The sequence below is a fragment of the Lithobates pipiens genome, unplaced genomic scaffold, assembly GCF_037356315.1.
Source record: "Lithobates pipiens isolate NorthernLeopardFrog02 unplaced genomic scaffold, aLitPip1_a1.2 Scaffold_23, whole genome shotgun sequence".
NCBI classification, from domain to species: Eukaryota; Metazoa; Chordata; class Amphibia; order Anura; family Ranidae; genus Lithobates; species Lithobates pipiens.
The window spans coordinates 290,301,087-290,318,894 of record NW_027507785.1 but is presented as its reverse complement, the minus strand read 5'-3'; the positions used below and the strand labels follow the sequence as shown (position 1 = coordinate 290,318,894).

Genomic DNA, 17,808 nt, shown 5'->3' with positions numbered 1-17,808 from the left:
GGAATCACAAAAATGGCTGAGCAGAATTACAAATTCTTTGGCTGATCAGACAGTTTACAATTATTTATTCCAATAGTGTATTTAGCTTTTTGACTTGAATTTGATTTAAAATATTCAGAAAAGTCATGTATATATTTGTAGGATGAGAACGGTCAGGGTTTGTCTAATGAGGACCTCCGTGCAGAGGTGGATACGTTCATGTTTGAAGGACACGATACAACAGCCAGCGGGATCTCCTGGATATTCTACTGTATGGCCAAATATCCAGAACATCAAGACAAATGTCGGGAGGAGATCAGAGAGGTGCTGGGAGATAGGGACACCATGGAATTGTAAGAACTTTCTATTATGATGTTTATCACTTTATGTTTATTATAGCGAAGCTAAACTGATAGTTCAGATACTTCTGAGAAAGCGTGTATCTAGAGCTGTTGCTTTGCAGATCTTGGATCCCAGAGATCTATTTCCATCATTGCTGCTATCTGGTCAGACTAAATATACACTATATTACCAAAAGTATTGGGACACCTGCCTTTACATGCACATGAACTTTAACGGCTTCCCAGTCTTAGTCCGTGGGGTTCAATATTGAGTTGGCCCACCCTTTGCAGCTATAACAACTTCAACTCTTCTGGGAAGGCTGTACACAAGGTTTAGGAGTGTGTCTATGGGAACGTTTGACCAATCTTACAGAAGCGTATTTTTGAGGTCAGGCACTGATGTTGGACGTCAAGGCCTGACTCGCAGTCTCCACTCTTAATTCAACCCAAAGGTGTTCTATTGGGTTGAGGTCAGAACTCTGTGTAGGCCAGGCAAGTCCTCCCACCCAAAACTTGCTCATCGATGACTTTATGGACCTTGCATGGTGCACTGGTCCAAATCAGTTGGTGGAGGGGGTTTATGGTGTGGGGTTGTTTTTCCGGGGTTGGGCTTAGCTCCAGTGAAGGAAACTCTTAAGGCATCAGCATACCAAGATACTTTGGAACTTCCTGTTCCAACATGACTGCACACCAGTGCACAAAGCAATATTGAACCCTACGGACTAAGACTGGGTTGCCATTAAAGTTTGTGTGTTTGTGTGTTTGTGTGTGTGTGTGTGTGTGTGTGTGTGTAAAGGCAGGCATCCTAATACTTTTGGTAATATAATATATGTTCTCAGTGTGTTATGGGGGAATTTCAATTTGTTCACAGAGCCCAACATTTTTTATTTTTGTTGACAGCATCCTCAGTCACTTAGCAGTATGGAGTTCTCATCATCATGTTATGCCTTGTCTTAGACCTTTATTAGCACACAAAGAGGTCCTGTCCTGTCTTTTGGTGGCTTTTGGGTTTTCCTAAAATCAGAAGCTATAAATATCCAAATTTCATTGCTACCTGCTAGTGAAATCTTGCAATACATTGAGGCCAATAAATACAATCCCTTATCTATTTTTATTCCTTAGGACAGAGCAAAGGTGGAAAACGACCAATCAGTCTAGAGGTTAGCTACAGTGAGAGATCTGATCGGGTTGTTATAGGTGCAGTCTGCACATTTGCACAGTTTTTTTGAACAAGTTTATAAGAATCTGGTTTTAGGCCTGATTCACACCTATGCATTTTTAGTACCGTACTTTTTGCATTTTGCTGATTTGCATTACAGTTCATTTAACATGGTTTCCTATGGAACACATTCTGTAGTGCAATTCTGCAAAATGCCATAGTGGGGAATCTTCCATTTTGCCACAGCAGGGAGGGATTTTCTAAACTGAAAATCAAAATGCTTTTGTATTGTCCATCTGTGCTAACGTTTTATATTTTGTGTGGTCAGGGATGATCTGGCTAAGATGCCGTATACCACTATGTGTATTAAGGAGAGCTTGCGTCTGTATCCACCTGTACCTGAAGTGGCTCGAGAGCTCAGCCAACCAGTCACATTCTGTGATGGGCGAAGTCTTCCAAAAGGTCATCATTACTCTTTTGTTAAATATAAAGTTATTTTTATGTGATAAATTCATCAACATGCTAGCTTCAAAAAAATGACAGTTAACAATACTGTGGGGTTAACTTGCTAAAGGCAAATCCACTTTGGAAGTGCAGTCGCTTTAGATCTGAGGGGAAGCTCTGCTGATTTTATGTATATAAAGGGGTGGGTCCTACGCAAATCGTGCCACTCAAATAAAACACACAAATTCAAAATAATATAAATATGTGCATACATACAATGCCGTGAAAAAAATATAGTCCAAAAAACAGCACGCATAAAAATATATAAAAAATATGTAAAAAAATGGAAAAAAGGTTTAATGATAGAACAATAATAAAATGTCCGCTACTCAAGGCTCCCAGAACTCTCACCTTTAAACGAAGTGAATAAGCAAATCAAACAAACTCCAGGATTCTCTTATTTCATTCATAAATAATAAATAATAGCCATCAGGAAATCCAAAGGAGGGATGCAATGATACAATTCCGCCACTAGAGGGCCAGTCCCAGCTTCCAGAATAGGTGAAATGGATCTTCACTTCTATTTCACAGTGTATGGCTCAAAATAAGAGAGAGGAGGGGGAGAGAGAGAAACAGGAGACTTCCATAGTGTAGTAGTTTAAAAAACGGCAGGTAGATTTATTAAAAAGCAGTAAAGACTCTCACATTTTAATTGCAAAAACAAGCACAATCAGGAAGAGGGTATAATGACAACTTCCTCCCGCCTTACTCTACTTCCGGTTCGTCCTCTGGCCAATCCCAAACTGATTTTATCATCCAATCATGTACAAGCAAAAATGCTGTTTTTTATTTTTCTTGCATGTCCCCCTCAGATCTACAGTGAGTTTACTTGTAGTGCAAAGTGGATTTGCCTTTAGTAAATAATCCCCTGTATGTCTGGAGATTTTATTTCACTGCAAAGGGGTCTTCTGCCCAAAATATGAGATTTCTTTCTAGAAAATATAGATATACAGTACTGTACAAAAAATTCAGGCAGGTGTGAAGTAATGCTGTTAAGTAAGAACGCTTTCAAAATATATATTTTAATTGTTAAATTTTTTTATCAATTTACAAAATGCTGACACCTAAACATTTTTTACCTTAATGCAAGGAATTCATTAAGGTAAAAAATGATTAGGCTTTACAGGCACTTTAAAACTAGGTGAGGAACATCCAAACTCTGCTACTAAGTTGAGGTTATGGAAGGCTGTTTTATGTCTCAGGTCATACACCATGGCAAAAAAGAAACACGAGGGGGCGTCAGCTAAGTGCAGCATCAATGGGTTAATTACAATTAAAAAGCCAAATGCAAGCTCACAGAAATATAAAATCAAAGAGCTTATCTGCAGCCTTACCCCATTGGATGGATGCTGTCCACCAGAAGAGACAGCAAACAGAGTGTAGCCAGTGAGGAAACCAAGTCCAAACGTTCCAGGAGGTGAGAAGAGCCACTGTGGGTCACAAGGCAGGATGCGATGTCACACCTGGGGCGGGCTGGTTGTAATGCCGATGTGTTTCGGAACTCTTATTGGTTTCTTTCTCAAGAAACCAAGTGGGACATCTGTCAGCATTGTACAAGGATTTGACCTGAATTGCTTATTTAGAAATACAACAAAAGGCTTGCTATATGGGTATAAAACATATTTGCTATGTCTAGTTTTCTTTCATTTTGTATACCCATACAAATCACTCGCTTGTCCACTCATGTCCTCTGTATCTACAGGTGCAGGTGTTCTGTTGAGCATATATACAATGAACAGATGTTGTAGCGTATGGGAAAATCCAGAGGCAAGTGTTTGTATTGCATTTGCTTAATTGTGTACACATGTGCCTGAACAAATCCTATTCCACCCGAACCTGCATTTATTTTTCAAAAGAGTACTTCACATTTACTTAGGATATTTAAAGTGAAAGTCCAGACTTATTGATTAAAAAAAACAATACACTCTGGACAGGTTTGTACAACATTGCAAGAATTGTAGCATATTTTGTTCTGGGAAATTAGAAGGTCACGTGACTGGCTAGAACAGAGCAAAGATAAGGTATTTACAGGCAACATTAAAAAAAAACAAAAAAACAAAAACACATTTACACAGTTTAGGATAGATTATTAGAAAAGAGGTTCTGTCAGCAATATTGCTTTACTTTTCCTGCCAGCTGCTAATAGCAGCGGGGGGGGGGGGGGTTGCAGAGACGCACACAAGAGCTGACAGGCAGGGAGGGAGAGAAAGAGAGGAGAGCAGCGGGATGATGGCGGCATGTAAACTGGCCATGTTAATCATAGATCAGCAGCCATGATTACCGTGGTCAGACCACAGAGGGGGACACAGGAACAGGCAGGATCGACCAGGTTTTTCACAGCTTCGAAAGAGGCAGATTAGACAGCACAGGCACTGTGCTGTTTAATCTGCAATAAGTGAACAGGATCTCTTCCTTTTTTCTCTTTTTTTTATTTATTTTTTTTTATTTTTTTTAGGGTTACAACCACTTTAACTGCACAGACACTCATAGATAGCAGTAGGTAGTTCTATTCAGCTAGACATGCTGTATAATGCTAAGTACACTTCACTGCTCAGCCAAACAGATTCTTCAGTTCTAATGATTGTCATGAACACACCCTAGCATTTATAGCCACATCAGTTACTGAGTCATCTTGGTCCCATCACTACTTAACCCTTCAAGGCAGATGTTAATTTGTTTCAAGAACAGGAAGAGAGATGTGAAAGTCTGTGAAATCGCTGTGTTCTTATATCAAAATCCAATAACTGTACTGTCATGTCTGGTGGGTTTCAGTTGTTCAAGTCACATGGCTGAAGGTGTGAATTTTTGTTGAATTGCCTCTACCCTGGCGTGAGGACAATTGCATACAATACTAAAAAAATATATAATATTTAAAAAAAAAAAATATGTCACTCTATTAAATACACTGCCAATTACTTTTTCTTTTTTAAACATAATAATAAATTGTATTTTATTTCTGATTTTAGGTATTTGATCCTCTTAGATTCTCTCCTGAGAATACCACCAAAAGACATTCACACGCCTTCCTGCCCTTCTCTGCTGGAGGAAGGTATCTCTGCGCTCTCTTTATACAACTTACAAGCAATGATTTGAAAGATTAATCAAAATATTTGAAGGAAAAGCCGTTTTTCTTGTCCACCAATCAGATTGTTCCATTTATTTTTCTATTGCAGTAAAGGAGAGTGAAGGGGACAATCTAATTTAGTTTCTTTAGAGTAGACAATAAGTGAAGTTGTTTATGTTGACAGTTTAGTTTGAAGCCCTTTGTTGCAGCTTTCAATAAACAGTAATATAGACCTCTTTTACTTCCAGTAGAAAGGTCATTTGGGAAATACATAGCATATATTTACCACTGAATAATCATGTTATTGTAGAAAGTAATCACTCTGTAATTATACATTCACTTTGGAACTCACAGCTTGACTTCCCTGACTTAGGGATCAGGTCTAATCCTACCCTTCACCCTGGTTAAAGTGAGTGCCTTTACGGCCCCTTTCACACTTATGCGACTTGTCCTGCTACTTGGGACAGCAAAGTCACATGACATGTCATACCCCATGATTTTCAGTGAGTACCATTCCTTCTGGTGCGACTTCAAGTCATAGTGACTTAATAGTCCCTGCATGACTTCAAAGTAGTCTGTGCACTACTTTGGTCTGACTTTGATGCAACTTGAGGTCCAGAGATCTCAAGATTACACAGGCATTGCTTCAAGTTGCATCAAAATCACACGACTTTCAGGTTGCACACGTGTGAAAGGGGGCCTGAGTTATGCTCTCTTTCATAGAACAGAGAAAAGGTGGGTGGATGTGGCTTATCTGTGAAGTTGGGACTCCTGACCCAAAGTTGGAGTAGTCAAGCGGAGTTAAATGAAATTGAGATCAGAGGGACGCACAGAAGAAACTTTATGTAACAGAATAAATAGAAAGCTACTTATGGTGGCAAGAATGTAAAGGGTAGCTGTGGTTAAAATTTCAAATCCATATATTAATTTCCTCCTTGCGTTTCAATTATTTTTAGCCTTCTCCTATTACTCCTACTGATCTTAAAGTTTGCAAATTACTTTGTGACCGTGTTAATTTTGGCAGCAAATTTCTATTTAGTTTAGTCTTTGACTAAAATGGTATTTTAGTTTTAAGCCCCATACACACTATCAGATTTTCTGCTGATTTTTGTCTTCAGGTTTACCAAAACCATGTAGTGCAAGGGCCTGCCTGATTGCATACAAATTGAAACGCCTAAGGTTTGACGTCATATTATATGGTTTTGGTAAATCTGAAGGAAAAAAAAATCTGCAGAAAATAGGATTTTTATAACAGCTTACCTGTACATTCCTTTTCTTGGAGTACATCATAGGACACAGAGCCTTAAGTATTTACTTAGTGGTTTATAGCTACCTTTAGATGTTGACACTGGCGCACCCAATACAGGAAGCCGACTCCCCTATATAACCCCCTCCTTCCAGGAGTACCTCAGTTTTTGTAGCCAAGCAATATACTTAAAGTGGTTGTAAACCCTTTACAACCGCTTTAACCTACAGGTAAGCCTAGATTAAGGCTTACCTGTAGGTAAAATAAATATCTCCCAAACCTAAAAGGTTTAGGAGATATTTGCAGAAATAGCTGCAGCGATGTCTACAGGGCATGCGCCGTAGACATCGGGTGCCACTGAGCATGCTGCTTCTAACCATGATCATGCCGTTAGTGGCGGCACCAGCACGCATGTGTGGGAGTGACGTCATCGCAGCTCCGGCCAGTCACAGCACCAGAGCCATGATACCCTGAAGTCACTCCGGGATAGATGTCGGAGAAGGCGAACAAGGGTCGTTTTGGGGGCTTTACTTCCTCTATAAATCCCATAAAAGAAGAGGGGCGGGACCTCTGTGTCCTATGATGTACTCCAAGAAAAGGATTTTACAGGTAAGCTGTTATAAAAATCCTATTTTCTTTATCATACATCATAGGAAACAGAGCCTTAAGTATTTACTTAGTGGGACGTCCCATAGCAATGCTACTTCAGGGGAGGGAGACACAACCCGTAGGGCACCCCCAGACCTTGAGGACTTATACTGCTGCCTGCAGCACACTGTGCCCGAAGGCAATATCCTAATTCCTTCTTACATCCACTTGGCAAAATTTTGTGAATGTACGGCCCGAAGACAAAGTTGTGGCCTTGCAGAATCTGAGCAAAGGAGGCCCAGTGACACGCTGCCCAAGAAGCACTAACCGCTCTGGTAGAGTGCGCCTTAAGTTTGAATTATAACTTGCCAAATCCACTTAGCAACAGTGGATTTTGACGCTGCCTGTCCTTATTTTAGGACCTTCTGGCAGAATAAATAAGACATCAGTCTTACGAATCTGAGCATTTTTCTTTAAATAGATTTTCACTGCTCTCACTACATCAAGACAATGTAGTGATTTTTCTTCCCTGGAACATGGTTTTGGGAAAAACTATGGCAGGACGACATCTTCATTCAGATAAAAGCCTGAAACCACTTTTGGCAAAAAGCCTGGACGAGGGCGTAACACCACTCTGTCCTCATGAATAATCAAATATGGCTCTTTACAAGAAAGGGCAGCCAATTCTGAAACCCTCCTTGCTGAGGATATAGCAACCAAAAATATCAGCTTCCTAGTCAGAAGGACTAAGGGAACATGCTGTAATGGTTCAAATGGCTGTTTTTTTAACACTGACTAAAATTCAAGTCCCAAAAGGTTAAAAGTGATTTAACTGGCAGATTAATCCGCATCACCCCTTGCATAAAACCCTGGACTAAACTTTCCAAACTCTATAATATACAGCTCTGGAAACTGGTTTCCTTGCATTGATTAAAGTTGAGATAACAGAACTGTAAAGCACATGCTTCTTCAGAAAGTGCGTTTCAGTTGCCAAGTCGTTAAATTTAGCGTTCATAAAGTAGGATGGAATATCGGCCCCTGCGACAGCAGGTCTGGCCTTAGTGGGAGAGGCCAAGGACCCTCCACTGCCATCTTTACAATCTCTGCGTACCATGACCTTCTGGGCCATGCTGGTGCTACCAGAATTACCGGCTTTCTTTCCAGCTTGATCCTGTAAAGAAGTCGAGGCAGCAACTAAATTGGGGGAAAAGCGTAGATCAGTGAAAACTGATCCCACTGAGTTACCAGCGCATCTGTTCCGTATTCAAGTGGTTCCCTTGTTCTGGACACAAAGTTGACTAATTTCATGTTGAATCTGGACGCTAGGAGATCTATGTCCGGAGTCCTCCATCTTTGGCAAACAGCCCGAAACGCTTCGGGGCGAAGAGACCCCTGGGAATAACTGATGACGACTTAGATAGTCCACCTGCCAATTTTCTACTCCCGGAATGAAAACCGCCGATAGGGATAGGATATTCCTTCCTGCCCAAGTTAGGATATGGTTCACCTCTCTCTGAGAGACTCTTGGTGCCTCCTTGGTGATATAGGCCACAGCTGTGGCATTGTTGGATTGAATCCGGACTGGACAATTCTTTAACCTGGAGGTCCAAGTTTTCAGAGCCAGAAACGCTGCCCGAATCTCTAGGCTGTTTATGGGCAGGGCTCTTTCAAGTTTTGATCACTGTCCCTGGACAGTCATCTCCTCTAGAACCGCTCCTCAACCTGAGAGGCTGGTATCTGTCGTTAGTACTTTCCAGATTATTTGTCTGAAGGATTTGCCTTTCAGCAAATTCTGGCTTCATAACCACCAACTGAGGCTTTGAGACACTCTTGAGGACAGCCGCATTGGCAAGTCCTCAAAGCTTGGATCGTCTTGTTCCAAGCAGAGAGGATTCTGTTTTGCAAGTCTTGAATGGAACTCGGCATAGGGGACTGCTTTGAATGAAGCTACCATCTTTCCTAACAACCTCATGAAAAGGCGAATTGAAGAATTTGCTTTTGACCTGACCATCCGTACCAGCTCTTGTAAGGAGCTGATCTTTGCTGGAGGCAAGAACACCCTTTTCTGGGCTGTATCTATGATCAGGCCTAAGTAATCCAGCCTTCTTACTGGTTTTTAAGGAAGACTTCTCTAGGTCGAGGATCCAACCGAGATTTCCAGGTAACTGGTTGTAATGCATAAGCTTTGCCTTAAAGCGGGAGTAAACCCTGTTTCAAAAAACACTTACATTCCCGGCATGCCAGAAATGCTAATTTTCACATTGATTGTGCTCTCAACCAAACTTTCAAACCATCCAATGGCTGGTGTCATAACTGACCACATGTACAGCATTTTGGCAGTTGAAGAAATATTAGAGGGCAAGCAGCTTCCTTGACTGAAAACGATAGGAGGGTTTACTTCCACTTTAAATGAGTCACCGACTAGTCTATTACCAATAGATAGTCTAGGTACGCCAACACTGTTATGCCCTGTGCCCTCAACCTGGCTAGAGGTGGGGTCAGTATTTTTGTGAATACCTGTGGTGCTGTGGCTAGCCCAAAGGGTAAGGCCATGAACTGAAAGTGCCGTTGTTCCACTTCGAATCGCAGAAACCTTTGAGAAATATAGGGACATGCAGATATGCGTCCCTGATGCCGATGGAAGTTCTCTGCCTTGTAGGGTGGAGGCCACTGACCTGATAGACTCCATCGAAATGAGCGAATTTTTAGTAACGATTTAGATTTTTTAGATCCAGAATGGGCCTAACATCTCCATTCGGTTTTGGTACCGTAAACAGGTTTCAATAGAAACCTAAACCTTGTAATTCTGTGGGGATCTGAATGATCCTTGAGTAATTAATCTGTCTAATGCTTGAAACAGGGATTGTGCTTTCCCTGGATCCTTTGAGCCTGGGCCTTGCCCTGCATTTTTCCTCTGGAATCTGACAGTGGACGCCATCGCCACTGCCTACACGTGGATGCGCTTGCCGCAGGAGAGAAAGTCAGTTTAAATGAAGGATGTTTTATACTTTGTTTTGACTGGCAAAAGAGTACTTTTTCCACTGGAAATTGTCTGGTTTTATTTATCCAAATCATTGCCAAATAGTCGCTCCCCATGAAATGGGAAACTAGACAGTAGGTTTTTGCAGGGTGCTTCGGCAGACTAACCCTTTAGCCAAAGGTTCCTACGCATGTGTACTAGCACAAGTGCAAGGCAAGACGCCTGGTGAATAGAATCCTTTATAGCATCTATGGCAAAACATAATGCTTTTGGTAAATCGCTCACTGGTCTGTTGTGCAGGGAGCTCGTTAAAGACCAGTTCAAGGAGACCCATAACCACTTGACCACAGGGCACTTAAACACCCTTAATAACCAGACCAATTTTCAGCTTTCGGTGCTCTCACATTTTGAATGACAATTACTCAGTCATGCAACACTGGACCTATATGAAATTTTTGTCCTTTTTTTCACACAAATAGAGCTTTCTTTTGGTGGTATTTAATCACTGCTCGGTTTTTTATTTTTTGTGCTATAAAAGAAAAAATACAGCAAATTCTGTAAAAATAATTTTTCTTTGTTTTTGTTATAAAATTTAGCAGATTAGTAATTTTTTCTTCATAAATTTTGGCCAAAATTTATACTACTACATATCTTTGGTAAAAATAAGTACAAATTGGTGGATATTATTTGGTCTTTGTGAAAGTTAGAGTCCACAAGCTATGGTGCCAATATCTGAAAATTGATCACACCTGAAGTACTGACGACCTATTTCAATTCTTGAGACCCTAACATGCCAGCAAAGTACAAATACCCCCCCAAATGACCCCTTTTTGGAAAGAAGACATTCCAAGGTATTTAGTAAGAGGCATGATGAGTTTTTTGAAGTTGTCATTTTTTCCCACAATTCTTTGCAAAATCAAGATTTTTTTATTTATTTTTTTCACAAAATTGTCATATTATCAGTTTATTTCTCACACACAGCATATGCATACCACAAATTACACCCCAAAACACATTCTGCTATTACTCCCGAGTATGGCGATACCACATGTGTGAGACTTTTACACAGTGTGGCCACATACAGAGGCCCAACATGCAGGGAGCGCCATCAGGCGTTCTGGAGCACCCAGGACAATTCTGACATTTCTCTCCTACATGTAAAAATCATCATTTATTTGCTAGAAAATTACATAGAATCCCAAAACATTATATATGTTTTTTTAGCAAACACCCTGGAGAATACAATGTTGCAACTTTTTATCTCGCAAGGTATTTGCGCAGCAATTTTTCGAATGCTTTTTTAAAAAAAAAAAAAGTTTTGTGCTTAAAAAAAAAAACACAGTAAAGTTAGCCCAATTTTTGCATAATGGGAAAGATGAAGTTACGCTGAGTAAATAGATACCTAACATGTCACTCTTCAAAATTGCACACGCTCGTGGAATGGCGCCAAACGTCGCTACTTAAAAATCCCCATAGGCGACGATTAAATTTTTTTTTACTGGTTTTATGTTTTGAGTTACAGAGGATGTCTAGGGCTAGAATTATTGCTCTCGCTCTAACGTTCGCAGCGATACCTCACATGTGTGGTTTGAACACCGTTTTTATATGTGGGCGGGACTTGCGTATGTGTTCGCTTCTGCATGCGAGCACATGGGGACAGGGGCGCTTTAAAAAAAAATAAAACATTTTATTGTTCATTTTACTTTATTTATTTTAGTTTGACATTTTTTTCCCCAAAAATAAATTTTTTGATCACTTTTATTACTATTACAAGGAATGTAAACATCCCTTGTAATAGGAATATGGCAAGACAGGTCCTCTTTACAGTGAGATATGGGGTCAATAAGACCCCGAATCTCACCTCTAAGCTGGGAAGCCTGAAAAAAAAAAAAAAAGATTCTGGATTTGATCGTATTGGTGAGTCGGTAGAAGCACCGGGGGCGGCGGGAGGGGGGGGGGTGTCTATGGCTGGGTATTGCAGGGTATCACCAACTATGGCTGGGTATGGCTGGGTATCTCAGAGTATGGCGTTGCAGAGTATTGCGTTGCAGAGCATTGCAGGATATTGGCGGGTGTTGCAGAGCATTGCAGAGTGTTGCAGGGTATTGGTGGGTGTTGCAGACATTGCAGAGTGTTGCAGGGTATTGGTGGGTGTTGCAGACATTGCAGAGTGTTGCAGGGTATTGGTGGGTGTTGCAGAGTGTTGCAGGGTATTGCAGAGTGTTGCAGGGTATTGCAGGGTAATGCAGGGTAATGCAGGGTATTGCAGGGTATTGCAGGGTATTGCAGGGTAATGCAGGGTAATGCAGAGTATTGCAGGGTAATGCAGGGTATTGCAGGGTAATGCAGGGTAATGCAGGGTATTGCAGAGTAATGCAGGCTATTGCAGAGTAATGCAGGCTATTGCAGAGTAATGCAGGCTATTGCAGAGTAATGCAGGCTATTGCAGAGTAATGCAGGCTATTGCAGAGTAATGCAGGCTATTGCAGAGTAATGCAGGCTATTGCAGAGTAATGCAGGCTATTGCAGAGTAATGGCAGGCTATTGCAGAGTATTGGCAGGGAATTGAGGGGTTAATTTTCGGTGAGCAGCGATGTGGGCACTGCAGATGCAGCCCACATTGCTGCTGACACCGATCTCTTCCCCCTCCGCTGTTTCCGATGGGCACAGAGAGGGGGAGGGAGGAGCCGGCGTCATAACATGATGCCGGTTTGTTTACAAGTGATCACTCCGTCATTTGACGGAGCGATCACGTGGTAAACTGCCGCTCCGGCGGTCACAGATGCTCTCGAGTGCGCGCCCCAGGGGGCGCGCGAGAGCGGAATTCTGGGAGGACGTCATATGACGGCCTCCCAGAGTTAAGAAACCGCCCTGTAGCCGTCATTCGGCTATAGGGCGGTTGTTAAGTGGTTAAGGACTGACAGATGCTTATAGTTGCAATTGCAGGCTGAGCAACAGTACCTGCTAAAGAAAAAGAGGATTTTTACAGGAATTCCAACTTTTTATCTGTTGGCTCCTTTAGCATTTGTGCATTGTCCACTGGACAGGTCAAACTTTTATTCACACTGGAAATTGCAGCATCTACTGCTGAAACTTTCCATTTTTTTGTGATTTTTTTTTCCCTCCATAGGAGAACTGAGAATCTCTTTGGAGGGATAAATTGCTTATCCGGATGATCCCATTCGGTATAATTAAGCTTCTCTAGTAATACGTGGACTGGAAACGCATGCACTGGTTGTGAAGGTTTCAAGGAACCTAAAGAAGAAACCAGACTTTCAGCTGACTCTGTTAGGGGTAGCATGAAAGTGGAGCAAACCATGTCCGTAAGGATTTGTACCTCAGATTGTGAAGCTGAAACTTCAACTGTTGTTTCCTCCGCAGAGGAGCAATCACTTTGTTTTTCCCGATCGTTTGAGGGCAATACTTCATCCTGCCCCACTGTTCCCCTGGTAAAGGGGTTTGGAGTGGGAGAGAGGGACCTAGCACGCTTCTTATCCCCTTTAATGGAGGATGCGGTTAAAGCTGCTAATCTTCCTTCTAAGCCCTACAGGGAAGAGGAAAATGCATCTTCAGTCACGTATACAGGGGCTGAAGTGTGAGAAGCAGTTGCACCACCAATTGCTTCCAATGACTCACCCTGACTTGCTATGTCAGGTATCTCCGGAGAGGATCACAATGTGGAGGCAGGTCTGGAGTTCCCAGCGCCTGTGGGTAGTTTTGGTGCCTTAGTAGTAAGCCTTGAAGCCATAGTGCAAAGCACAATACGCAAAGGTACTCCAGGAACTGCTCTATTTATTTGAACACTAGTAGAAAAAACTGTAGTAGCATAGAATGATCTAATGCTAAACAATATGTTTTTTCCTGTACTGCGAATGCCTGTGTAAACCCCTCACGTGCACCAGCGCTTCTGTGTCCTGTGGCAGCCTTGCTTCAACTGCCCTGATAGACACTGTTTCCCAGAGTATCAACTTTAAGCTTTTTCAGGTGTGAGTCTGATTGTCTATGTGCCACGCCCTTTCCTGTGCTTTAGCAACTCAGAGGGGAGGCAGGCGGTGGGGGAGAGAGAGGGGAAGGGGATTTACACAGCAGTTTTATCAGCTTTTCAGATTTATGCTTGTTTAAACATAGCACTTATCCCTATCCACTCAGTTTGTGTCCCCTCACTTAGGGGGGAAGGAGACCCCCCTCCAGCTGCTGAGACACACGCTGTATTAGCACAGATTTAAACAGGTCTATATACTATTACTCCTTCTAGAGCAGTTTTTAAAGAGGGAGTCCACCTAAAAAATTATTAAAAGCCAGCAGCTACAAATACTGCAGCTGCTGACTTTTAATACATGGACACTCACCTGTCCCAGGGTCCAGCGATGTTGGCAGCCGAAGCTGAGCAATCGCTCGGCTCTCGGCTGCTGTGCTGCCGTTCTCATTGAGGGAATCAGGAAGTGAAGCGTTGCGGCTTCACTTCCCAGTTCCCTAGTGCGCATGCGTGAGTCTGTGCATTGTAAGTGGTCCACGCTATCTCCTGGGACCTCCTTTCTCAGGAGACAGTGGGGGGTGTGGGAAGGAAGTGGGTGGGTGTAGATACCTGTATTATACAGGTATCTGCACCCCCCTGAAAGATGCCAATTGTGGCACTGGAGGAGGGGAGGAATCACTTTTCGGTGGAACTCCGCTTTAAAGCATTTTACAATATAATTGAAAGAAAAGTCATAGGTGGACTTTGCAGTTCCTATGCTTTCTTCTTCTTTTCCTCACTGCAGGATACTGCTGTAAACAGACAGATCCAAACTTCACCCATCACGGCAGGCAGCGTGGTTAAACCTTGTAAGGCTGGGGCCCTTTTAGTAGGGGTTCCACTCCTGTGGACCATGTATAGCACCCCTCAGGACAGCTTTAGGTAATGTAGCAAGACCAAAAAGAGTCCTGGTTCCTAGGGTCCAGCCCTCAGAGGAGCGTTACCAGCAAAACCTCGTTCTTCTATGCAAGACCCGGGTACCATCCTGGAGTCGCAGTGGAGGGATGGATCCTGTTGTGGAGGCTTTTTAAATCCAGCATGGATCCCTCCTGGAGCTCCGCACAGCACATCTTCACTCGTGCCAACACCTTTAGACACCCGCGAAAAAACTGAGGTACTCCTGGAAGGAAGAGGGGTTATATAGGGGAGTCAACTTCCTGTATTGGTTGTGCCAGTGTCAACACCTGAAGGTAGCTATAACCCACTAAGTAAATACTTAAGGCTCTGTGTCCTATGATGTGTTGACTGAATCTCCAGTACATTTTAGTTGACTAAAATCATTTTAGTCATCTAAAATCTAATGGGTGTAGTTAAATTATAATAAAGCATTTCTCTGCAATTTCCAAACTCATTATATACTGCTGGAGTGAAAAATCAAATATGTTATTACAGGGCTCGACAAACCTCAGGCGCCAGGTCACCAATGCGACCAAAAATCGCAACCTAGCGCCTAAGCTAACAACTAGTGCCACCGCCAACCAGGGCCACCTGCCACTTCCAAACCAGTGCCACCGCCAGTGCCAATAGTGCCACCTGCCAGTTCCAAACCAGTGTCACCTGCCAATGCCATCTGGCAGTTCCACGTGCCTGCCAGTGGCAACCAGTGCCACCTGCCAGCACCAGCCAGTGCCACCTGCCGCCACTAATAAGTGCCACTGCCAATCAGTGCCACCTGCCACCACCAATCAGTGCCACCTGCCAGTGCCACCGCCAATCAGTGCCAGCTAGTGCCTCCGCCAACCAGTGCCACCACCAATCAGTGCCATCTGCCAGTGACAACTAGTGCCACCGCCAACCAGGGCCACCTGCCACTTCCAAACCAGTGCCACCTGCCAATCAGTGCCACCTGCCAGTTCCAAACCAGTGTCACCTGCCAGTTCCAACCAGTGTCACCTGCCAGTGCCATCTGGCAGTTCCACGTGCCTGCCAGTGGCAACCAGTGCCACCTGCCAGTGCCAGCCAGTTCCATCTGTTGCCAGCCTTACTCTTTCTGGTCAGCCCATAACCCTGATGTAATAGCGTTTCATTGGAGCTATTGACTGGGTGCTCCATTGTGAGTTAGGGATAGGGGGTGAAAATGAGTGGCCTTACCCTGGGAGCTGACAGTCCATACCACTCTAAAAAAAAACAAAAAACTGGCTCCTAACTTTAACTGGCTCCTAAATTCAAAGCAAATTTGTCAACCCCTGTGTTATTATTTATGGTATTGAGATATGAACATGCACTACAGACCAGTGTTCATTTTGATGTCAAATTTCAATATAGTTTTAGTCTGTCTTTTGACTATGCCATTTTAGTTTTAGTCGTAGTTTAGTCATCTTAATTGTTTTAGTCAACTAAATTAGTATTAATTTAGTCTATGAAAATATTTTAATCTGCTTTGTGAAGACCCCCACACATTTATGTCCTTGAATTCTGTGACACATACAGTGGTGTATTTAGGTTTTGTGTTGCCCTAACTAAACTGGCGCACCCCCTAATTTAAATATGACCCACCCCTTCCTGTCAACAACACACCCCTTCCTTTTTAAGACCCACCCTGTCATCTTCATGGAAGGATGACAGAGTGGGATGCCACAGGAGGAGAACAGAGTGGGACGCTGCATCTGTTAATTTGGGGATAAAGGGGATATGTGCTGGGGGGGCTTTGGGAGGGTAGAGGACATGTGTTAGTGGGGGGGGGGGGGGTCAATCAAACATTTGTGTATGTATGTTATAAAACCTACGTTTTATTATGAAAATAATACATTTGAAACCATCCATCCCGTCTCCCAGAAACTGCATTGGACAGAATTTTGCGATGAATGAGATGAAGGTTGCTGTGGCGCTCACATTACAGAGGTTTGAATTGTACCCAGATCCCAGGAAAGAACCCATAAAGACTCTGCAATTGGTTTTGAAATCCTTAAATGGAATCCACCTGAATCTGAAGAAAATAGACTGCATGAAGGAGAAAGACTGGTAACGTCAAGGACTGGCAAATTTGTACAAACTTCTCTGAACAATCCAAGGAGAACTAAAATCATAGAAGAATTGTGATTAATACTGTACACAAATCATGTGCTGAACTGAGCTTTTAATAAAACAAGCATGTGTAATAACATATTTATACATTACTTATTTAACCACTTAAGGGCCGCAGCATGTAATAATACGTCGGCACAATGGCACGGACAGGCACAAGCACGTACCCGTACGTGCCTGCATTCCATCGGGTGGGGGGTCCGATCGGGTCCCCTCCGGCTGGCTGCGGCGTTCCATTTAGCTTCAGGAGCGATCCGGGATGAGGGGATGGCCGTTAGTTTCTGGCCATCCCCTCGCGATCGCTCCTGGCCAATGAGAAGCTTCCCCTGCCTGTGTTTAAGTGATGTCACTTTCCTTGTGGCAGTCTTTTTGACCGGACGGCGAGGAGAGAAGACATCATAGTAAGTGCACTGACACATAGGTACACATAGGCACACTTTCACCCCCCCCCCCCCAGTCACAGTGTCACTGATTGCAGTGATCATTTATTTACTGATCACTGCATTTAGTGTCAGTTGTGACTGTAAAAAGTGTCAGGGCAGTTAGTGTTAGGTCCAGGGAGGCCCCTACCCCCCCCCCCACCAATAAAGGTTTAACCCCTTGATAGCCCCCCAGGTAACCCTTTCACACCCTTTTGCCAGTGTCACTAAGCGATCGTTTTTCTGATCGCTGCATTAGTGTCACTGGTGCTGCTAGGTAGCTAGTTATTTTTTAGGTTCACCGCCAGGTTTTTATAGCGTTAGCTACCCCCATATACAAATAAAGGTTTTATCCCCCTGATTGCCCCTAGAGTTAACCCTTTCACCAGTGATCACCGTATAAGTGTCACTGGTGACACTGGTTAGCCAGTTAGTTATTTAGGTTGCCCGTCAGGTTTTTATATAGCGTCAGGGACCCCCATATACTAC

The 17,808-nt window shown here is 43.0% G+C and overlaps 1 protein-coding gene across 1 annotated transcript in view; it reads left to right on the top strand.

The window, feature by feature from the left end:
• The window catches only part of LOC143926516 (cytochrome P450 4A4-like), a 135,163-nt gene extending 118,184 nt beyond the window's left edge, over positions 1 to 16,979 (top strand). Inside the window, exons 8-12 of the mRNA XM_077450309.1 lie at positions 142 to 332; positions 1,808 to 1,941; positions 3,686 to 3,750; positions 4,950 to 5,032; positions 16,652 to 16,979. Of these exons, the coding sequence (XP_077306435.1) occupies positions 142 to 332; positions 1,808 to 1,941; positions 3,686 to 3,750; positions 4,950 to 5,032; positions 16,652 to 16,841 (663 nt within the window). The 3' untranslated portion in view covers positions 16,842 to 16,979. The remainder of the gene's footprint in view (positions 1 to 141; positions 333 to 1,807; positions 1,942 to 3,685; positions 3,751 to 4,949; positions 5,033 to 16,651) is intronic.
• Positions 16,980 to 17,808: the final 829 nt, after the last annotated feature.